General features: G+C 41.1%; 1 protein-coding gene across 43 annotated transcripts in view; it reads left to right on the top strand.

Annotated features, from left to right (window-relative positions):
• The window catches only part of EPB41 (erythrocyte membrane protein band 4.1), a 168,922-nt gene extending 151,100 nt beyond the window's left edge, over positions 1 to 17,822 (top strand). For 42 of the 43 annotated variants that reach the window (XM_075909091.1, XM_075909090.1, XM_075909089.1 and 39 more), the window contains 5 exons: positions 478 to 606; positions 7,020 to 7,121; positions 9,287 to 9,367; positions 11,994 to 12,101; positions 14,865 to 17,822. In XM_075909091.1, coding sequence (XP_075765206.1) covers positions 478 to 606; positions 7,020 to 7,121; positions 9,287 to 9,367; positions 11,994 to 12,092 — 411 coding nt within the window. In that variant the 3' untranslated portion in view covers positions 12,093 to 12,101; positions 14,865 to 17,822. The remainder of the gene's footprint in view (positions 1 to 477; positions 607 to 7,019; positions 7,122 to 9,286; positions 9,368 to 11,993; positions 12,102 to 14,864) is intronic. The other variant, XM_075909083.1, reaches the window with a different exon arrangement.
• Positions 17,823 to 18,481: the final 659 nt, after the last annotated feature.

Below are 18,481 nucleotides of genomic sequence, written 5' to 3' on the forward strand. Positions count from 1 at the left end.
AGCGAACCACAGACCAAGCATTTTAACAATGAAAATGGCTTTGTTTGCATTCAGAATAAAGCTTCAGACAGCCAGGATTAACTTTTTATTTGGCTAGTCTCTGCAGCATCAATTGTGATATTACAGTACAGTGACAGTCACGGTCTGACTATGACATAGACAGTTGTCTGTGGGATCCTCATACTGAGAAAGCTAATCAATGTTGTGTACTCATGGTTATCAGACTATTTAATCTTTGATTACTTTCTTGGTCTAATTTAAAAGAGAACATTTCACTGTGTGTTTTAATCCTCTAACTTTGCTGGTTGAGTGCTTCATACTCTGAAACATGCATCAAACTCTTTGTAGGGATAAAATGTTCAAGATTTCTAAGATGAGTCTTTCTGATGTTTTTATCAGATCAATGTCAGAACGTATACCAGAAACATCATCAGTAAGTAACTGTGCTTTGTGTTTCTTTTTAAACCTTTTTCACAGCCACCCCTAGTGAAGACACAGACAGTCACCATCTCTGACGTGTCCAATGCTGTGAAAAGTGAAATTCCAACAAAAGAAGTTCCCATTGTTCACACTGAGACGAAGACTATCACCTATGAAGCTGCACAGGTAGAAATGTTTTGCCCAACTCACAGTGTGTTGAATTAAATTTACCATTATGTAAGTGCACATTTTATTAATCCTTAGAATGAGACAGCAGAAGAACATTAGAATAGCCATACTTGGTCAGATCAGTGGTCCCTCTAGACCAGTATCCTGGCTTCCAACAGTGGTCACTGCCAGATGCATCAGTAGGGATGAACAGAACAAGCAGTCATTAAGTGATCCATCCCCACTTTTCCAATCCCAGCTGCTGGCAGCTAGGCTGGGGATACCCAGAACTTGGGGTTGTATTCCTGACCATCTTGGCTAATACACAATGATAGACCTATCCCCCATCAACTTACCTAACTTTTCTATGCTACTACAGAAAGTCAATTTAAGGTACGCAAATCCAGCTATGTGAATAACGTAGCTGGAGTCGACATACCTTAGATTGAGTTACTGTAGGATCTACACTGCGGGAGTCGACAGAAGAAACTTCTTCCATTGACTCATCTTACTCTTCTTATCGGGGATAGAGCACGAGGGCCCAACTGCAGGGTGGTCTGCAAGTCAGTCTGGCAGGGCTTCACTAGATCTGCTAAATCAACTGCCGGTGGATCAGTCTCAGAGCCTTGATCCCCATTGTCATGTAGATGTAGTCTATTTTTTCACTGAACCTTGTTATATTGTTGGCCTTCACAACATCACCTGGCAATGAGTTTCACACGGTTACTGTGCAGTATGTGAAGAAAGACTTTTACTTGTTTTAAACCATTAAATTCATTGGATGATTCCTGGTTTTTGTGTGACGTGAAAGAATAAATACACTTTCTTTGTCGCTTTCTCCACACCATTCATAATTTGAGAGACCTCTATCATATCCTCTGCCCCTTAATTTTCTTTTTTTTCCCAAGATAAGTAGTCTGCCTTTTTAATCTCTCCTTATATGGAATGTGTTTGTGGCCCCTCCCTATACTTTTTCCAATACCAATATATCTTTTATGAGATGGCATGACCAGAAATGCATGCGCTGTTCAAGGTGTGAACACCATAGATTCCAGCAATACAAGAATTATTATTTCCTGCAACCAGGTAGTCTTTGCAGGTGCCAGGAATGTGATCATTTAATTAAAAACAGAGGACTGAATTAAGGTTCTCTTTCAACTGCTTGTCTATGTACATATTCCACATACTGTGTATATGCCACATGGGCCTGAGTTTGGAGTCTTTTGGTTAGCAGTGTCCATTGTGGCCACATATACTCTGAATTTTCTTATGCCCCAGGCAAACCACATTAAAAGGGCAGAATGACCCACTGCCACTCATTTCCTCTTGCCATCTCTAGCTTTGAAACGGAGCTGCTCCTTGTCCGTTTTCAATGTCCTTTTGGCTCTCTGTTCATTCCTTGTAAATATTGTCCTGATCCCCAATTCTCGTTAGGTAGTTTGCCAGTTGGCACCATAGTAGTAATAGTTTTTTTTTCAGATTACATTTCTTTTTTATCAGGAAAATCCTTACTTTTCTTTCTGATTTCCAAGATGGCCAGTTCTAAGTTGTCCGGTTTCAAATATTATCCCTTACAATGCCCATCACATTAAAAGAGTCTGTTAAACAGAAAGAAAAGCTTGGCGTGTTTCATGAATCCTTAAACAGGCTGCATGAAATCAGCCTTTGCACTCCCAATATGTATGTATTAAACTAAAGTTCTGTTTTTCAGAATGTGAAAGCTTGTCCTACATACTGGTATGTGTGCACCAATTTTCAAAAGCACTTCATGTCTGAACAGAATTTCTCATTGGCTGCTGGTGCTTTGATGTGGACTAGACTGTTCTAAGCAAACAACATTTAGCATCTGTCCTGTGAGAGATTTGCTATCTATTTTATTTTCATTCCTGTTTATCACACTTTTCTTGTAACCTTTCCCACTTATCTTTATTCAGAATTTTGTGTACAGATTAAATGATCTTGCCTTTAAAAAAAATTGTTTTCTATTATCTTATCCTGATTTCCTACTACATGGTCTCTATCTAAAACAGGTACTGAAACTCAAAATAGAATGTGAAAGTACTTGTTATAAGCAGACTCTATCTCCAGTTAGTAAATTTGAATAGTAGTGGTGTAATTACTGTAAATTCAGATGTGGCTCCATAGTTAAGGATGATGCAGATTTTTACCTAAAGCAAGGGCACATGATCCAAATTCAAACCACTTGAATATCTTACAAATGTAATTTTATATCAGAGTAAATTTTTTCTGACAAGGCAAATTAAACAGTGGTTCAGAAAAATCTCTTCACTATTTTTACTGATTCTTTTTCTGACTTATCATTACTCTAACACGGACTGGCCTGTAAACTTCTGATTTTTGTAAGATGATGTTCGTGATAAGGAACTGTGCCCTTTCTCACTTCTGGAGATTCGTTGGCAGTGTGTGGTTATTGAAAGTAGTTTATGGGCTCTGTGTGTAAGCTTTGACAAGTAAGGTCACAACAGTAGCATAAGACTTCACGCATTGCACAAAGATACAGTGCATGCCGTAGGAACTCCACTTGGCACTGCAGTCCAAATTCAGACTGCTGAAGGCCTACAGTTGCATGATGCAGACTGTTTAAATTGTGTGTAGTATAGATTCTTCTCTGACTGGCTATAAACATGCATTCCACTCAGGACTGCACACTCCCAAAGCACGGGGGGGAGGGGGGTAAGGGAAGGGACTTTGCTTAACAGTACCCATAGAGGTGGCTTTTGCTCCTTGCAGGTTTTAGCCCTTTTCTGGCATAGCAAAGACATCACAACTCTGACCTTCCAGTCCTTCTCAGTACCTGTGGCTAAATTGGAGTGTTATTTGTGATATTTACTTCACACTTTTCTATCTTGGTCTAAGATTTTGTTGTTGTGGGATAGTTAATAGTTCCCATCCATACTTAAGAGTAATTATGATAGATAGCTACCATGGGATGCCCTCTTCAGTGTCATTTTTTTCATGCCAGTATAGGTACATGCCATGCACATAAAGCAAGGGCACATAAAGTGAAGTGCAGATTGATTGCACACAACATCCTCTGTAAAAGCCACGTGCTCCCTCTGCATCCAGTCAGCACACCTCACAAATTCTAAGTATTTAAATGCAGTTAACAAAACGACCCCCTATCCCAGGAGACCCTCATGGTTACAACAGTCTTGCGGCCCAATCACTAACTGATGTTGCCCATTGCTGGTTTAAACATTCTGTCATGTGGGATGACTATTCCAAGTAGTTATCCCCACACACAGTGCTGCTTATGCCTGGGAGAAGGTCACGTTCAAGAAAGGTGCTCCATTTGCATATCTTTTAAGAAGAGAATGCAGGTTGCCAGGGACTTGAGACTCAAACACCATCTGAAGGAGCAGATGCTACTGAATATCTGGAACTGCTTAGCTGATCACCTCAGCAGGGTTTTTTCTCAGAATCATTAATGTTCCGTATCCCTCTTGTTCCAGAAGACAGTGTTTCTTGTTGCTAGAACATCTGCAAGGAGAGTAAATGAGCTATAGTGCTAAATGGCAGAGTCCCCATTGTACGCAGTTTTTTACACTTTTGTTGACAGTAGTTTCATTTTAACCAAAGGATTTACTTACTGGTGTTCTTCCCTAAACTAAACTCCAATGCAGGCACCTCGCATGTTGGATGGGAAGAAGTGCTTGGAATTTTAAAGAGGATTTTTCAGCCATTAAGAACATAAGAACAGCCATATTGGGTCCGACCAAAGGTCCATCTAGCCAAGTACCCTGTCCCTGCTACCCATTCCCAACCTTGACAAAGGCTAGGGACACTATCCCTGCCCATCCTGGCTAATAGCCATTGATAGGCCTGTCGTTCATAAATACTTAACAGCCCACTCTATTAGCTTCATTTAGCATGGACTCTCGAATTGACAAGATTTTTTTTCCCTTCCCATTTCCTCCTCATCCCCTCTTTTTCTGCTGTTTATTTGTATCTCTGGACCGCTTGCTCCATTCATCAGTGCGCACGAAAGGTCATGATACTGCAGGACGATTCATTGTTTTTTAAGTTCTTCTTTATTTAGTTTCTTCACGCCAGACATGATTTTATAGACCTCTAAAATATCCTCCTTTGTTGTCGCTTTTCCTAGCTAAATAGTATTGGTCTTCTTAATCTTTCCTCATATGGCAGTTGTTCCATACACCCTAATAATTTTATTGCCCTTTTCTGAACCTTTTTCAATTCCAATAGATTTTTTTTTAAATGAGGCAGCCACATCTGCACATAGTATTCAAAATTGCCTATTGCGGATTGAGTGAAAGATCAGTCTTTGCATAGCCAATTTCCAGGTGGATAACTTCCTGCTTCACAACACCATATGCTGTAGTGCAGACCAGGCCTCCATAACATTATGGGCTATTCGATGAGGGCCCAAGAAACACTGATCACATTCTTCAGTGATATTTCAATAGTAGGAGTTTGCAGGGCTGCTACCTTGTCTTTTGTTTTACCAAGCACTATGCTGTTATCACTGTGTCTGGGTCAGATGTAAGTTTTGGGAAAGCAGGCCTGCCATCTTTGTTTAAATAGATGCCAAACCCCCAAACCTCCCGTGAGTCACCTGAGAGAAATGTGTGTCTGCAAACACTGAAAGAATAACTATGGTTCTCTGACTTTGGTGTGTTGCTTGCACACACAACTGAGCTGAATATATGTCTGCACTTGCATTTGCAAGAACAGTTACAGAACAGGTAAGTAATCATGTTTTACTTTAAGAAGTCTGCGTGTTGGAGGCCAAGTGGTAGAGGAATAGAGCTGGGCTAGGAGCCAAGAACTGGGTTCTGTTCTACCATGGACTGGCACTTAGCACTCTTAGAGCTACTAAATGATGCCTGTAAAATCACATGAATTATTTGGTGCCTAAATATGGCACCCAAATTTAAAAATATTTGTGTCTGCTTCCCCATCTGTAATATGGAATTGATGTGTCTGCCTGCTGCAAGGAGGTATCCATGCAGTGGACCACTTGTTTGATGCATACCTGGCATAACACTCTGCCTCCAGAGATCATGAGCAACTTTAGCATTCCATCTGAAGTAAAGCACTCTAACAGCATCACATGCTCACTAGAACCAAACTGTATCACCAGTACTGGGCATGAGATCCAGAACCTTATTGTGTTAGGTTTGAACCCATATTGCTCAGTGCATTAGTAAGTGAGATCAGTTAATCCAGCTCAATTTAGTCACCATCTCTAGCCCTGATGTCTCAAGAGAAACGAGAATCCTGTAACCTAATTATTTGAGATTAGATGAGATACAGCCAAAAAGTAATGGTGCTCTGGAGGAATTGAAGTTTCATACAGTACAGAAAATGGTCCCATCTAGTGGTCGTTCTGAAGATAACATCTTGCCTAAAATTGTTATGACACTCAGTTCTGTAACAATAATTGGATAGAAGAGGCTGTTACTGTACACTTTTAATTCAGTCATTTGGAGACATGGACAGTAAACTCTGGATGAATAGATAGGCTTTGGAAAACTTGAGAATTGTACAGGACGGGAGCCAAGTAATTAAAGAAGTAGTACACAGTTGTTGTTAATTAGGATTTATTATTTAAGCAGGCAAGGATCTGACACTGCACTGGGCATAGCCAAGAAGAGCTGTACAACAGATAATGTGGTAGGAGAGTGAAGGAGATGGCATTTAATCTATTTATAAATTTGGAATCCAATTTAACACCATCTTTCCCCTCCACTATTTTAATTGAATTGATACTTTTATAGACGTCTCAACAGAAGTGAGACTTGAGTTGGGTAATAGCCTTCACAGATCAGTGCAGGGAAGGTGATGTGTGCCGCACAGGCAGTGTGGACAAGGCTGGTAGTGTTAGAGCCAGGGGAGTGATAGGTGTGGGGATCTTGTCATGCAGCTTCTATGAAATCTGTAGGACAGTGCAAAGCAATTTAAGTAAATATGTTGCACTACCCAGGCTGCCGGAAAGCCTGCCAGTCAGGGCAGTGTGTGCTAAGTAATCTTACCAATACAGCACCCCAATTCAGCTGGAAAAGGAGGAGAGGGAGAAAGCAGAACAAAGTTACTGTGTGAAATGGAAAATAATCACTATGTGTTCTGGGTGAGATCGCAGCTCAGATATCCTAATGGATGTCAAGGCTTCCCTGCTCAATTTCATTGTCTCTGAATGGCAACATGGCTCCTTGGTTCTTTAAGTGCAAATGTTCTATGCTGTAACTTCAGACAGCATTCATCTTGAAACACTTATTATGCTGCTAAAACATTTGTTGAGCTGTGAATGAGTTCACTTTGTCTCGTGTATAATGCAAAGTCTACTTTTGAAATTATTGTATGTCCTCTTACGTTACAGCACTGAGGTCCGATTGCAATGGAGACTGAGTGGGGAAATGGTTGATGGTTGTTTTGTGTGTGTCTTCTAGATAGATGATGGCAATGGGGATTTAGACCCTGGAGTCCTGCTCACTGCACAGACCATCACATCAGAGACCACCAGCAGCACAACCACCACACAGATTACAAAGGTAAAAAGATGATGCTTACAGGACTGGTATGAAATCGAAAAGTCCCATTGGTGTTCATCAGCCACAGAGATCACAGTTGGCCTTTGTCTGCCAAATATTTAGTTGTACAAATATTTTCCCCTGCAATTCTGTTTGTCCGTTTCTCTGCCCTTAATTCTGCCTGCCACCTGTGCAATTCAGCATCACTTGGAAATTAACATAGCCTTGCTTCCTGGAGAACTGTACCACCATGGTTTCAAACTGATCCAACATTAGCTTGGGATCTTGAGGCAGTTCTAAGAACCTAGTATCAATGTAGAATAGTGATAGAAGTGTAGCCGTGTTAGTCTGGTGTAGCTGAAGCAAAATACAGGACTATGTAGCACTTTAAAGACTAACAAGATGGTTTATTAGATGATGAGCTTTCGTGGGCCAGACCCACTTCCTCAGATCAAATAGTGGAAGAAAATAGTCACAACCATACATACCAAAGGTATATATTTGAAATTTGATTTGTCCTTTTCATATGTGTTCATTTTTTTAAATTGTATCCTTTGGTATATGTGGTTGTGACTATTTTCTTCCACTATTTGATCTGAGGAAGTGTGTCTGGCCCTCGAAAGCTCATCATCTAATAAACCATCTTGTTAATCTTTAAAGTGCTACATAGTCCTGCATTTTGCTTCTAGTATCAGTGTGTTAGCCAAATGTTTATTTTCATTTTAAATTGAGCTAGCCTTTCAGTTATTTGCTCTTCTGTACAGTAAAAAGATTGAGTCCTGTATGGAACTTATTAATTAATGCAGAGTTTGAGATACACGTTGGGAAAAGTTGGCAAATGAAACTTACCTGTGAAAAATTATCAACTTGAGAGAGTAGAAAGGAGTTTGAAGACTTCAGTTTAGTTCTAAGTTACAGGAAAGTCCCCTTGCTCTAGAATCATGTCACATTTTTATCAAAGGTGTAACAAAACCTAAATTGCTTAGGAAACGCTGTCATGGCTCCAATAAAGGACCCATTGCTGTGGGCTTCTTGTGTATATATATATTTAATTTGAGGCGGTGTTGCAGGGGTTATTTGGATTTGAACATTCCTCTGAATAAAAATCAAACAATATTATTGTGCTAGTTCCTGAGAGTCAGTAAGTAAAAAAAATCCGCCTGAGTGCATTGTCCATGTTGAGTGAATCATAAAACAGGCTGCATGCTCTTGGCACTAAAATACCAATTAGATTTTTTTAATGATTTTCAGCTGTAATTATAGAACATGTTACATTCACAGAGTCATAGGGTTAGAAGAAACCTCAGATCATCAAGTACAACCCCTCCTAACACCAGGACCAACCCCTGGCTGGGATGATTTAGATGGATTTTGTCAAGTAAGGACTTAAAAACCTCTAAGGATGGAGACTCTACCCCCTCCCTAGGTAACCCATCCCAGTGCTTCCCCACCCTCCTAGTAAAATAGTTTTTCCTAATATCCAATCTGGACCTCTCCCACCACAACTTGAGACCATTGCTTCTCGTTCTGCCATCTGTCACCACTGAGAACAGCCTCTCTGCATCCTCTTTGGAACCCCCTTTCAGGTAGTTGAAGACTTCCATCAAATCCCCCCACCCCACCCTTCTCTTCTGTAGACTTAAACAAGCCCAAATCCCTCAGTCTCTTTTCATAAGTCATTTGCTCCAGCCTCCTAATCATTTTGGTTGCCCTCCACTGGACTGCCTCCAATGCATCCACATCCTTTCTATAATGGGGGCCCCAGAATTGGACACAATACTCCAGATGTAGCCTCACCAGTGCCAAATAAAGGGGAATAATCATTTTCCTTGATCTGGTGTCAGTGCTCCTACTAATGCACCCCAATATGCCGTTGACATAGTGTCCATTTGACATGATTAACATTCCAGCCTTCAAGACAAGAAAGATTAGTATTTGTATGTATTTATTATTAATATTATCGCCATGCATGTTTGGTTTGGATGAAGGGAATATTGTCCTACACTGAGCTGAGATTTTTCTGTGTGTTCTTTCACTGATTGTTGTTAGCTTCACCATAACGTTTTGATAATTGTCATTAAGTTTAGTTTAATTTCCATCTTTGAAAGCCAGCATCAATTCACTTTGTAACTCTCTTGCCATTTTTGCACTGTAGGCTACTAATAACTTATGTTCTTTCATACTAGACTGTAAAAGGTGGAATTTCAGAGACCAGAATTGAAAAAAGAATTGTCATCACAGGAGATGCAGACATTGACCATGATCAGGTGAGCGACTCTGTTGTCGCCTAGACAAGACCATTTTCGCAAAGAGCTAATCAGTTGTTATAACCTGCAAATTATTTCTGTGCTAAAATGTTTTAGAAGGGTAGCCGTGTTAGTCTGTAACTTAAGGTGCCCAGAACTACTTGTTTTTAGAGACCAACAAAAATATGTAGTATCATGTGCTTTCATAGGTAAGACCCACTTCATCAGATGAGTTGGAGTGAAAATAACAGAATCCATGATATATATAACAGCAAAAGAAGTACCTGTCAATTATAGGACCTGTGTTAATGAACCTAATTAAGTGGGCTTGATGTCCCATTCATAGCTTTTGATGTCAAAATGCAGATTTTAAAGGCAGGGGAAATTGGCTTTGTAGTGCATTAACCAGTTAATGTCTATTCAAGCCCAGGGTAACAGTGTCAAATTTGTAGATGAATTCCAGTTCTACAGTCTCTCTCTCTCTCTCTGAATTTCACCACCATTAACACCCATGTTTTTAGACTTTAAAGCCAGATCCCCGTGAGCCACCTCCCCCCGTGTGCTGCTGCCTCTGTACCATGCAGTGGGGAAGCAGGTGAGAGCTGGTGCTCACGGGAAGCCACCCCTCACCTCCACCACCTCCCCCTTCCCGCTGCCTTTTAAGCCGGTTCCCCACACATACATGTTTACCTAAATAAATGCATTTTAACATCCCTAGTTAACAGTCTTCATAGCTCTTGCCCCCTTTATGCTGGGTATTCTTGTTTCCTGCTCCTTCGAGAACTCTTGTTTCCACATAGACAACATGCTCCAGGAGTTGGAGCTCAGTGATTAAAAACTAAGTATCTGGACCCAAGCAACAGTACCCTGACTAGAAATGTGGTAACTTTTCCTAATGGGAGATATGAGCTTTTCCTAGAAATTACAGAGATATACAGTTCTCAAAACCACTGTGCTGCTACCTAAACCTGATCCAATAAACTGTTCCTCTTGTAAACTTCCTCTCTCCCATAATAATAATATTGTGAACTCACATGAACACTAAGCTGGTTTTTAGGCTCTTTATTTGGGTGTCTAATGGGGTAAATTATTTATATAGCATTCAGAAGTACTGCAGACACTCAACGCTAATTATAACGTTTCTGTTATATATTTGTGCTCTTAGAAGCAAATGCCACAGAGCAATTATCCAAACCATGGGAGCGTGCATCAGATGAGATCTTAGATTCTTTCCAAAACAGGTTGTTCTGTGATTTAACATCCTAGACCCATTATTGCGTGGTCCTCACACAGCATTCTGAATGGAAAAGCTAACACATCTAAGCAAATTCGTCTCTAATTTTTCAAAATTAACATTCCCATGAATGTCTGTGAAGCCATCTTGTTGGGGTTTTTCCATTTGTACGATTGCTTCCTGCATTCGTGGGCATTGTCATTGTTGAGAGCATTTGCCATCTAAATAATCTCATTCAGCCTGACCTAGTATTTGTTCTGGTACAATTTCAGGTTTTTATTTTACTAAAAAAAAACAAAAAACCACAGTCTCCTTTGTGGTAATAATTTCATCCAAAATCATCAGATAATCAACAAAGTACTTTTAATTTAGATCCTCTGAGAACTGGGATGTGATTCCTTATCATACTTCCTTCAGTGAATTTTGTTCCAGTTGTCACAAACCAATCTTTTGTAGAACCTAGTTTTGTGAGTTTGAGACCCTATTGTCAGCAGCAAATCCAAATGCTCTTTGTTTTCACTTGGATTTTGTCTTTATGTCTCTATGTGCATCTTATTTAGATGAAATTCAGTTTTTCCGTTCACTAACATTTTCTTTTGAGAAACAGTTTTTACTCGCTAATATCACTGTGTTCTGCAAAGAGACCACTTCTCCCAGAAACCTTACTTGGGCCAGACTTTCTGTTGTTCTTCAGTGTCTCTGTTTTGTTAATGCTTTCATGACAACTTTATTGCAAAGGCCAATAATAATGCACTCATTAGCAACTGGTTTCTTGTAAAGCAAATGTGCCTTTCCCAAGTCCATTGGAATTGGATGGATCAAAATTGGATTGACTTTGTCAGTTTCTATTTCTTTATGGTAGATTCCAGGAGGAGTGCAGATTTCTAATGCCTCTCCACTCCTCCCACCAATCCCGCTGCTGCCCAATGATATGAAGAATTTCACACCTGCCAATGCCACTTGAACCCCTAAGTCTAGAAAGAAACTAAACAGAGAATTTTCTATGAAATCAGCATTGTTTTCAAATTTTCCCGGAAGCAAGTGGCTTCATTTGCTCCATTTTTGTCAGAAAGGTGTGAAATAAATACGTGTAAAATGGTTCATTTCCTGCATCCAGGCACAAAGCAGGTTTTTAAAAAGGTAACAAGGGTAAGTCCAGTAATTCCAGTTCTTTTGTTGTTTTCTAAAGTGCTGTGAAGATGGTGGCGGCTAGAGCAATAGGCAATACTGCCGCTGTTGGCATTGTAAGAGATTAGTAGGAATGGGGCATCCTTTTGTGCTATGCTGCACAGTGGCATGAAGACATGATTTCTACCCTAGGGCTTCCAAACTACCTAGACAAAGAATTTCACTTTAAACTGTTCAGCTGCAGGCAGCCCAACATGCTTCTCTGAAGAGCCATTTCTTTTTCAGGTTCTAGTGCAGGCCATCAAGGAAGCAAAAGAGCAGCACCCAGACATGTCTGTAACCAAGGTTGTTGTCCACCAGGAGACTGAGATTACTGACGAATAGCAAAGTCAGGTAAGCAGGTAGAAGTTAGTGTTCCGATCCAGTATCTAGAGACTCTGGGCTCAATTGAGGAGGGATCACCTGAAGCCAGAGAGCACAAGTCATCACAATTTAATGTAAAACCTATCAGCGCCTTTTCAGATTTTCTTGGAATCCTGGAACTTGAAGTGGAAGGTGCACAGGTATACTGATTTGCATAGCACTTGAAGTATCAAGGTGTCTTACGGACCTAAACTACAGTAGAACCTGCCTATCTGGGAATCACAAAAATCATCTCTTTCAGTAGTAGTACAGAGAACAAATATTTTGACTTTATTTTGTGCATTTTAACAGCACTTTGTGCACTGGCATCTTCTCTGTGGATCTATGAGTTAGCTGCCCAAAATACACAACTGCAAACGTGTAGCATGTAAGGCCTCCTCTGTACTGACTCTCACCATCTATCTACATCAGCTATGCAAATAGCGTGGTTGAAGTTGCATACTCATCACGGCTTCTTGCATGCGGTAAGGTCAAAGGGGGCTGCTCTCCCACTGGCGGCAACTACTCTTCGCCTTGATGGAGTACCAGCGTCGATGGGAGTGCTCTTGCCAATTGATTTATCATGTCTACAGCAGATGTGATAAATTGACAGCTGGTGGATTGAGTGCTGCAGTGTCGATCCAGTGTAAAATGTAGTCAAGAGCATCGACTTCTTAGATTTTATGGTAATCACTGCACAGTAGAAATCATTTCAACAGATGCCAAATTCAACTTGATGTGGGCGGCCTTAGTGTCTCTAGTTACAGATAAGTATGAACTCATGAGAAATACAGTGGGTTAAACTGTCTGAGGGAGAGAATGAAGATACTGATTTTTGTTTAAGAAGGAATACTGGTGTGTATGCTACAACAGTCTGAGAAGAGAAAATGATAAGCAATGAAGCAGCAGGTTAATTTGGATAGGTTGGATACAGTTAGCCAACTTGGAATTTGACCAGTCCTGTGTCCACACTACACAGCAGCAGGGCTGTATTATCAGCTGATGAGTTGTGCTTGTTTGGGCGTTAGCCAATAGCGCAGGTCTTGCCAGCCAGCTTGTTCTGCTACAAATAACGTTTGTGAGTGTGGGCAGATGCAGAGTTTAGGAATAACCTGAATTAACTTGCAGTGAAGACAATCGCTTAACTGTTTGCAGGGAGTTTCATCTGTGACCATGGATGATGATCTCCATTTTACATTGCATCCTGCATATCCAACACCACATTGCTTGGACATTGGTTTAGTACTTGCTCGGAAGGAAAAGGCTAGGGTGTTAAATGTGAACCCTTATCTCACCATTCACTGAATTGCCAATGTCACTTCCTGCAGCTCCTTGCTTCTTCCTTGGAGGACTCCTATGCAAGGACTGTGCAAGCTTGGTCTGGCTTTGTTGTGAAAACTCACAATGAGTTACACAATTGTGCCAATTTAATTGTATTAGCATAACACCGTTATCAAGTACTATCATCTTTCTGTTTAGATAACAACCACCAGATGCAAGTGAAATTTCCTACCCTTGTCGATGTGAATAAAAACGTATTGACACTGATCATGCTAGAGCTGTATATTGAAAAGGCATCGTAGGCGCACATTTACCTGCAATGGCTGTCTTCCCACTGGCTCCCACTCTTTGTTTTGATAACATCGTGCAATGCAGGCAAATGAGCCCACAGACTAAAGTGAGGAGCCTTGAGCTGTCTGCCCACACCCAAGGAAAGAAGCAGTTTGACAGTGTCCCAAGAGCTGCTTTCTGGGTCTCCTCTCAGTACTATTACGATGGTGGCTTGAGGAGCAGTGGGGTGCCTGCTAGCCGCAGTGGCACCTGTTTTTTCAGCTACAGGGACTGTGGAAAGTAGCATTTTGAATTGGGAATCCAAAGGAGACCCCCTCTTCAGCTCTGGAAGTGAAGCTGCTTCTTCACCCCGGACCCTTTCTCTGCAGCAGGAGTCATGAGTTGGGCTCTCTCAGTCCTAGCCCTGAGGCCAGAGCAGAGGAGAACCGTGTGGCACAGTATCAAACTGCTTGTTTTCCTAGTCTAGAGAAGTCCCCAAAATACGAGTTAAGCTTTCTATATCTGCTGTGACTTCTAAATACCTCCTAGTTTAGCGATTTGGAAACCACAGTAAATTGTTAAAGCTGCTTTAAGAATCCATAGTTGCAGCTTTATTTGTCAAGTTAGCATTTTATTCCTAGGGCTTTGCTCAGCCTCAGTGATACTGGTGCACCAGATAGTATGCTAGATAAGGTAGAGTTAAACAGTCTCCTTGCATGTGAGATCCATTCAGAACAAAGTATGCAGATGAGAATTTGAGAGATGGAGGGTGAGGATGAACATGGGAGCAGCCAAGAAATCACTACCGGGCAACAACAGCAAAAGCCAAATTTGGTAGTGGAAAAGGCCATTGTCTGCCGGTCTTTCAAACCTTCATGCCTAACGTCAAGTCCTATCTCCTATTTAGGATCCTTGCGCATTTCAAAAGTGTGGTGGATGCACAGTTCTTGTTGACTTCATTGGGGGTGTGTGTGTGTGTGTGTGTGTGTTTGGGGCTTGTGAAAAATCAGGGTGCCTCAGTGTAGCTTTAGGAGTTTGACTTCAGACATATGCTGGAAAATTACAATTGATGCTTTAATGAGCTGAGTGTCAGGGGCAAGAGGAAAAGCACCTTGTGAATTTGGGGTGTTAAAAATGCCCCTCACTGGGTGCCTCTAGGAGTGCTTGCACAGCTGGCTACTTACCCTAACCTTATCTTTCTAGGAGACATTTCTCCCTGACTGAGAGAACACCAGAAAAGGAGGGGAGAGAGAGAGAGGTGAAAAAACTGCAAAACTACGGGAAACTGCCGGGAGCACAAAGACCACAGATTTACAAGATTCACTCTTAATAACTGAACATTCATATCACTTACTAGAAGTTACACTTTACCATTTACTTGGGATTTTTCAGAATACAGTGAATCCTTTTGAATATTTTTATATTGTAAAACACAGTATGCCATACGTCTCACTGTACTGAATGTTTGTTTGTTTTTTTACTGATTTTCAGTTTTGCATTCCCCCATCCATAGTCTCCTTAGGTACTCGCAAGAGGATTGGTTCTTAAGTCTTACTCCTTCAGCCTCATCAGGTATACTGGGGTTAAGCCATGCTCAAAATAACAGCCGTGTGAACGATAATGATTGATGGGGCTTTCTTCAGAAAAAAATAATTTTACTTAGATTTCACTGTGTGGCTTTTCTAGTTGCCTCTTGGAATTGGCCCTAGATATTTCCAGAAAACTTCACGCCATGATAGCCATGATACCCAGGTGCACAAAACAGAGTTTCTCCCTTCACTCTGAATTTCCTTGCTTTTGTGGATTTCAGTCTCTTGATGTTGTTTGAACATGAGGGCGGGGGGAGGGAGTTTGTGGTGTAACATATTTCAGAAGGTAGTTAGATTAAGGAATCCTGGAAGTTGCTTCACATACTGTGAATTCTAGATCTCTAAGAACTGTGATAGCGCACCTCAGACTGCATGTCTACTGAATGCTACCTACCTATTTTTGCTTTCTAAATGCCATTAAATATGTCTATAGAAGTGTGTGGTTAAGGGGTTTGGGCTCTGACTACTATATGGTAGGCTGTGCAGCATTCACAATAGTTGATTTCTCAGTGTCAGATTTTCTCAATTATTTGTGTTTAATTTTTAAATAAGTGTGTAAATCATGTATTTTACCTAATACTATTTAAAGCTAAGCACATTACCCATAAATCAGGGCAGGGTGTGTGTGTATATGTATGTATGTAATCTTAATTTAATTTAAAATCATCTCTTAGACAATCTCACCTTCCCAGACATGCAAGCTCAGTTTGAGCTGGCTGTCCAAGACATCCTCACAGCTGTAGACTGTAGCAACCACTGGGAACAAAGTCAAATCATTTGGAAAGGGCACATGTTCAACCACTGACATTCCCCCTCTTAACATAAAATTAAGGGTCTGTAGTACATTGGCTCCTTCACTGCCAGTGTAACACCAGGGCCAGCGTTGGCTGCCGTTTTCAGCTTCTGGATGATGGGCGCAGTCAGATCTATAATGACAATTACACAACTGCTGGTTTTAGAACACCTCGTGTATTTTTCCCGAAAGGCACTGAAAACAAAGTATTTTTTCTAGATACTTCTCTCATAACCACTATAGCAACCTGTGGCGCACTTAGTAGTTTTTTTACTTGTAATCTTTTTAAACTATTTTAGGGTGAACGTGTGTGAATGGAATTTTCTAACTGGAGATGATCCATTAATTTATAAGGTGATCACTGTGGTGTTAATCGTGACTTTTGAAATCCAAGAGTAATGCTTTTCTGGAGGTAGGGTGTCTTTCCTTTCGTGAGAGCAGCAGGCGAACAGAGCCTGTTTGGATTTAATGGAAACCGCTTAATCATGCCCTGGTTTTTCTTTCCAGCAATATTGTAAAGGTTTGTAACGAGTAGAGTTGTGAGCAATATTTTTAAAGATAGGGCTTTGGAGCTCTAATCCTATCTCTGGTGTGGTGTATCTCTAGCCAGGAGGGAGAAGAACCCTCTGCTGCTAAGCTACATTCCAGGGTGAGAAAAAAATGGCAGTGAGAGCTCTACTTTGGTTTGACTGTGTTTTTGTTTTAAAGGAGGTAGAAGACTGAACTAGACCCGGTGACTTGCTGTTGGACTGGAAATTGCCTTTAAATGGCACTGACCATATCATTAAAATTGCAGCTCTTGTTAAAGTAGATTCATATTGGCTGGAGACACTTTCTTTGAAAGGATTATGGAGTTGCTTGTCTACTGGTGTAATCCTCAGCATCTACTTTCCCACAGAGGCAGCTGTTTTGGGGGCTGCTACTTTACCTCCTGTGACTTTTCACTGGCAGACATTTAAACGTGCAGTTAGGTGCTGAACTGCAATTTAGAGTCCCTTTCAGTCCCTCAGGACTGCTCCCTTTGGCCAACAAGCCTGGTTTCCTGCTCTGGGTGGGACAATGTGATCTTTAGACTGGAGCCACAAACCTCTCACAGGCCCAGTGGGATTGGGTGCTTATAATGGGATTGGGATTGCAGTGAGACAAACAGTTTTGTCGAAACAGAGCACTTTTCATTCATCCATCCATAAAGTACAGAGGACAAAGGCTTAGTAAGAGGCATGAATCAGCCTCTCTAGCCATAGCTTAGGCAGGTCCAGTTTATTTCACATGCTGCTCCTGAATCTGAGGATTAGTTTGTATCTCCACAGCTCTCTTGGGTCTGCTGACAAATCTTTCTCTCCCCTCCCTTTCTTAGAGGCAAACCCTGCAACTGGCTGCTCTCTTATTCAGGCAGAGGAGAGAAGTATGAGAACAGCTGTGTAACTTTGCCATCATCTGGTGGGTACAGCTACCAATCTGGCAGTCGTGGTTGAGCGTTTGCTGGGATGCCCTTTCTCTAGGTCATTATTTTGCTTGTCTTGCTTGGCTGCACAATGTTCATACAAGAGTTCCCAGTTCATCCCAGTTGGCTTCATGGGACTTTGAGCTACCAAATGTTTAATCTTCCCATAGCACTTAATTAAAGGCATTTGGTGGTGGTTAGGGTTTAGATATGCCACAAAGGAAGTACTGAGGACCTTGACACAGCTGTATCTTAATTCACACACAACCTTGTTCAGTAAAGCAGTAGCAGCACGAAGTTTGATCTTTTTTTTTTTTTTTTTTTTTTTTTTTAAATCTCCTCCTAAGGAACAGAGATCGTGAACTAGGTCTGAGATCCAGAGGAGTTTCTTGTTGGTGAGAAGTTTCCCTTTCCGAACAATGGTGCACAGGCATTTCCTAGCATGTTGCCTTTGACAATAGAACCACTTCTTTGAAAGGGACAAGTAGAATAATATGTGCTTTTAGGTTGCTGTGCTGCTCAGGTTCCCTTGATAGCATTAAGTGTGTGTGTTTCTTCTGTTCACCCTCTGATAAGATATGTCAGTGCTATTGCGGGACAAAATATGGTCCAAACCAAACTGGCTTCAGAGCTCAGGCAAAAAGCTTCCCTTTGGGCACTGCTGACCCCTCAGGAGCTTGATAGTTAATCCCAGGAGGGATTCCTAGCTGCCACATCCATGCAACTCCAGCACCCTTCCGATGAGCAAGTTTTTACAGGCAGAAGGTTCTCTGAGACTACGGCTACACTGCCGTTCTTTTTCGGAAGAAGATATGCAAATCACGCTTGCATTTGCATTTTCCGATTCTTTTTGCAGAAGAGGTTTTGCCGCTATTTGGCCCCGTGTAGACTGAGCCAAATGTCAGGAAAAAAACCTCTTTCGCAAGACTCCTTATTCCTCATAAATCAAGGTTTACAGGGTCTTGCGAAAGAGGATTTTTTTCTGACATCCAAA

The sequence above is a fragment of the Pelodiscus sinensis genome, chromosome 25 (assembly GCF_049634645.1).
Source record: "Pelodiscus sinensis isolate JC-2024 chromosome 25, ASM4963464v1, whole genome shotgun sequence".
Classification (NCBI taxonomy): Eukaryota; Metazoa; Chordata; order Testudines; family Trionychidae; genus Pelodiscus; species Pelodiscus sinensis.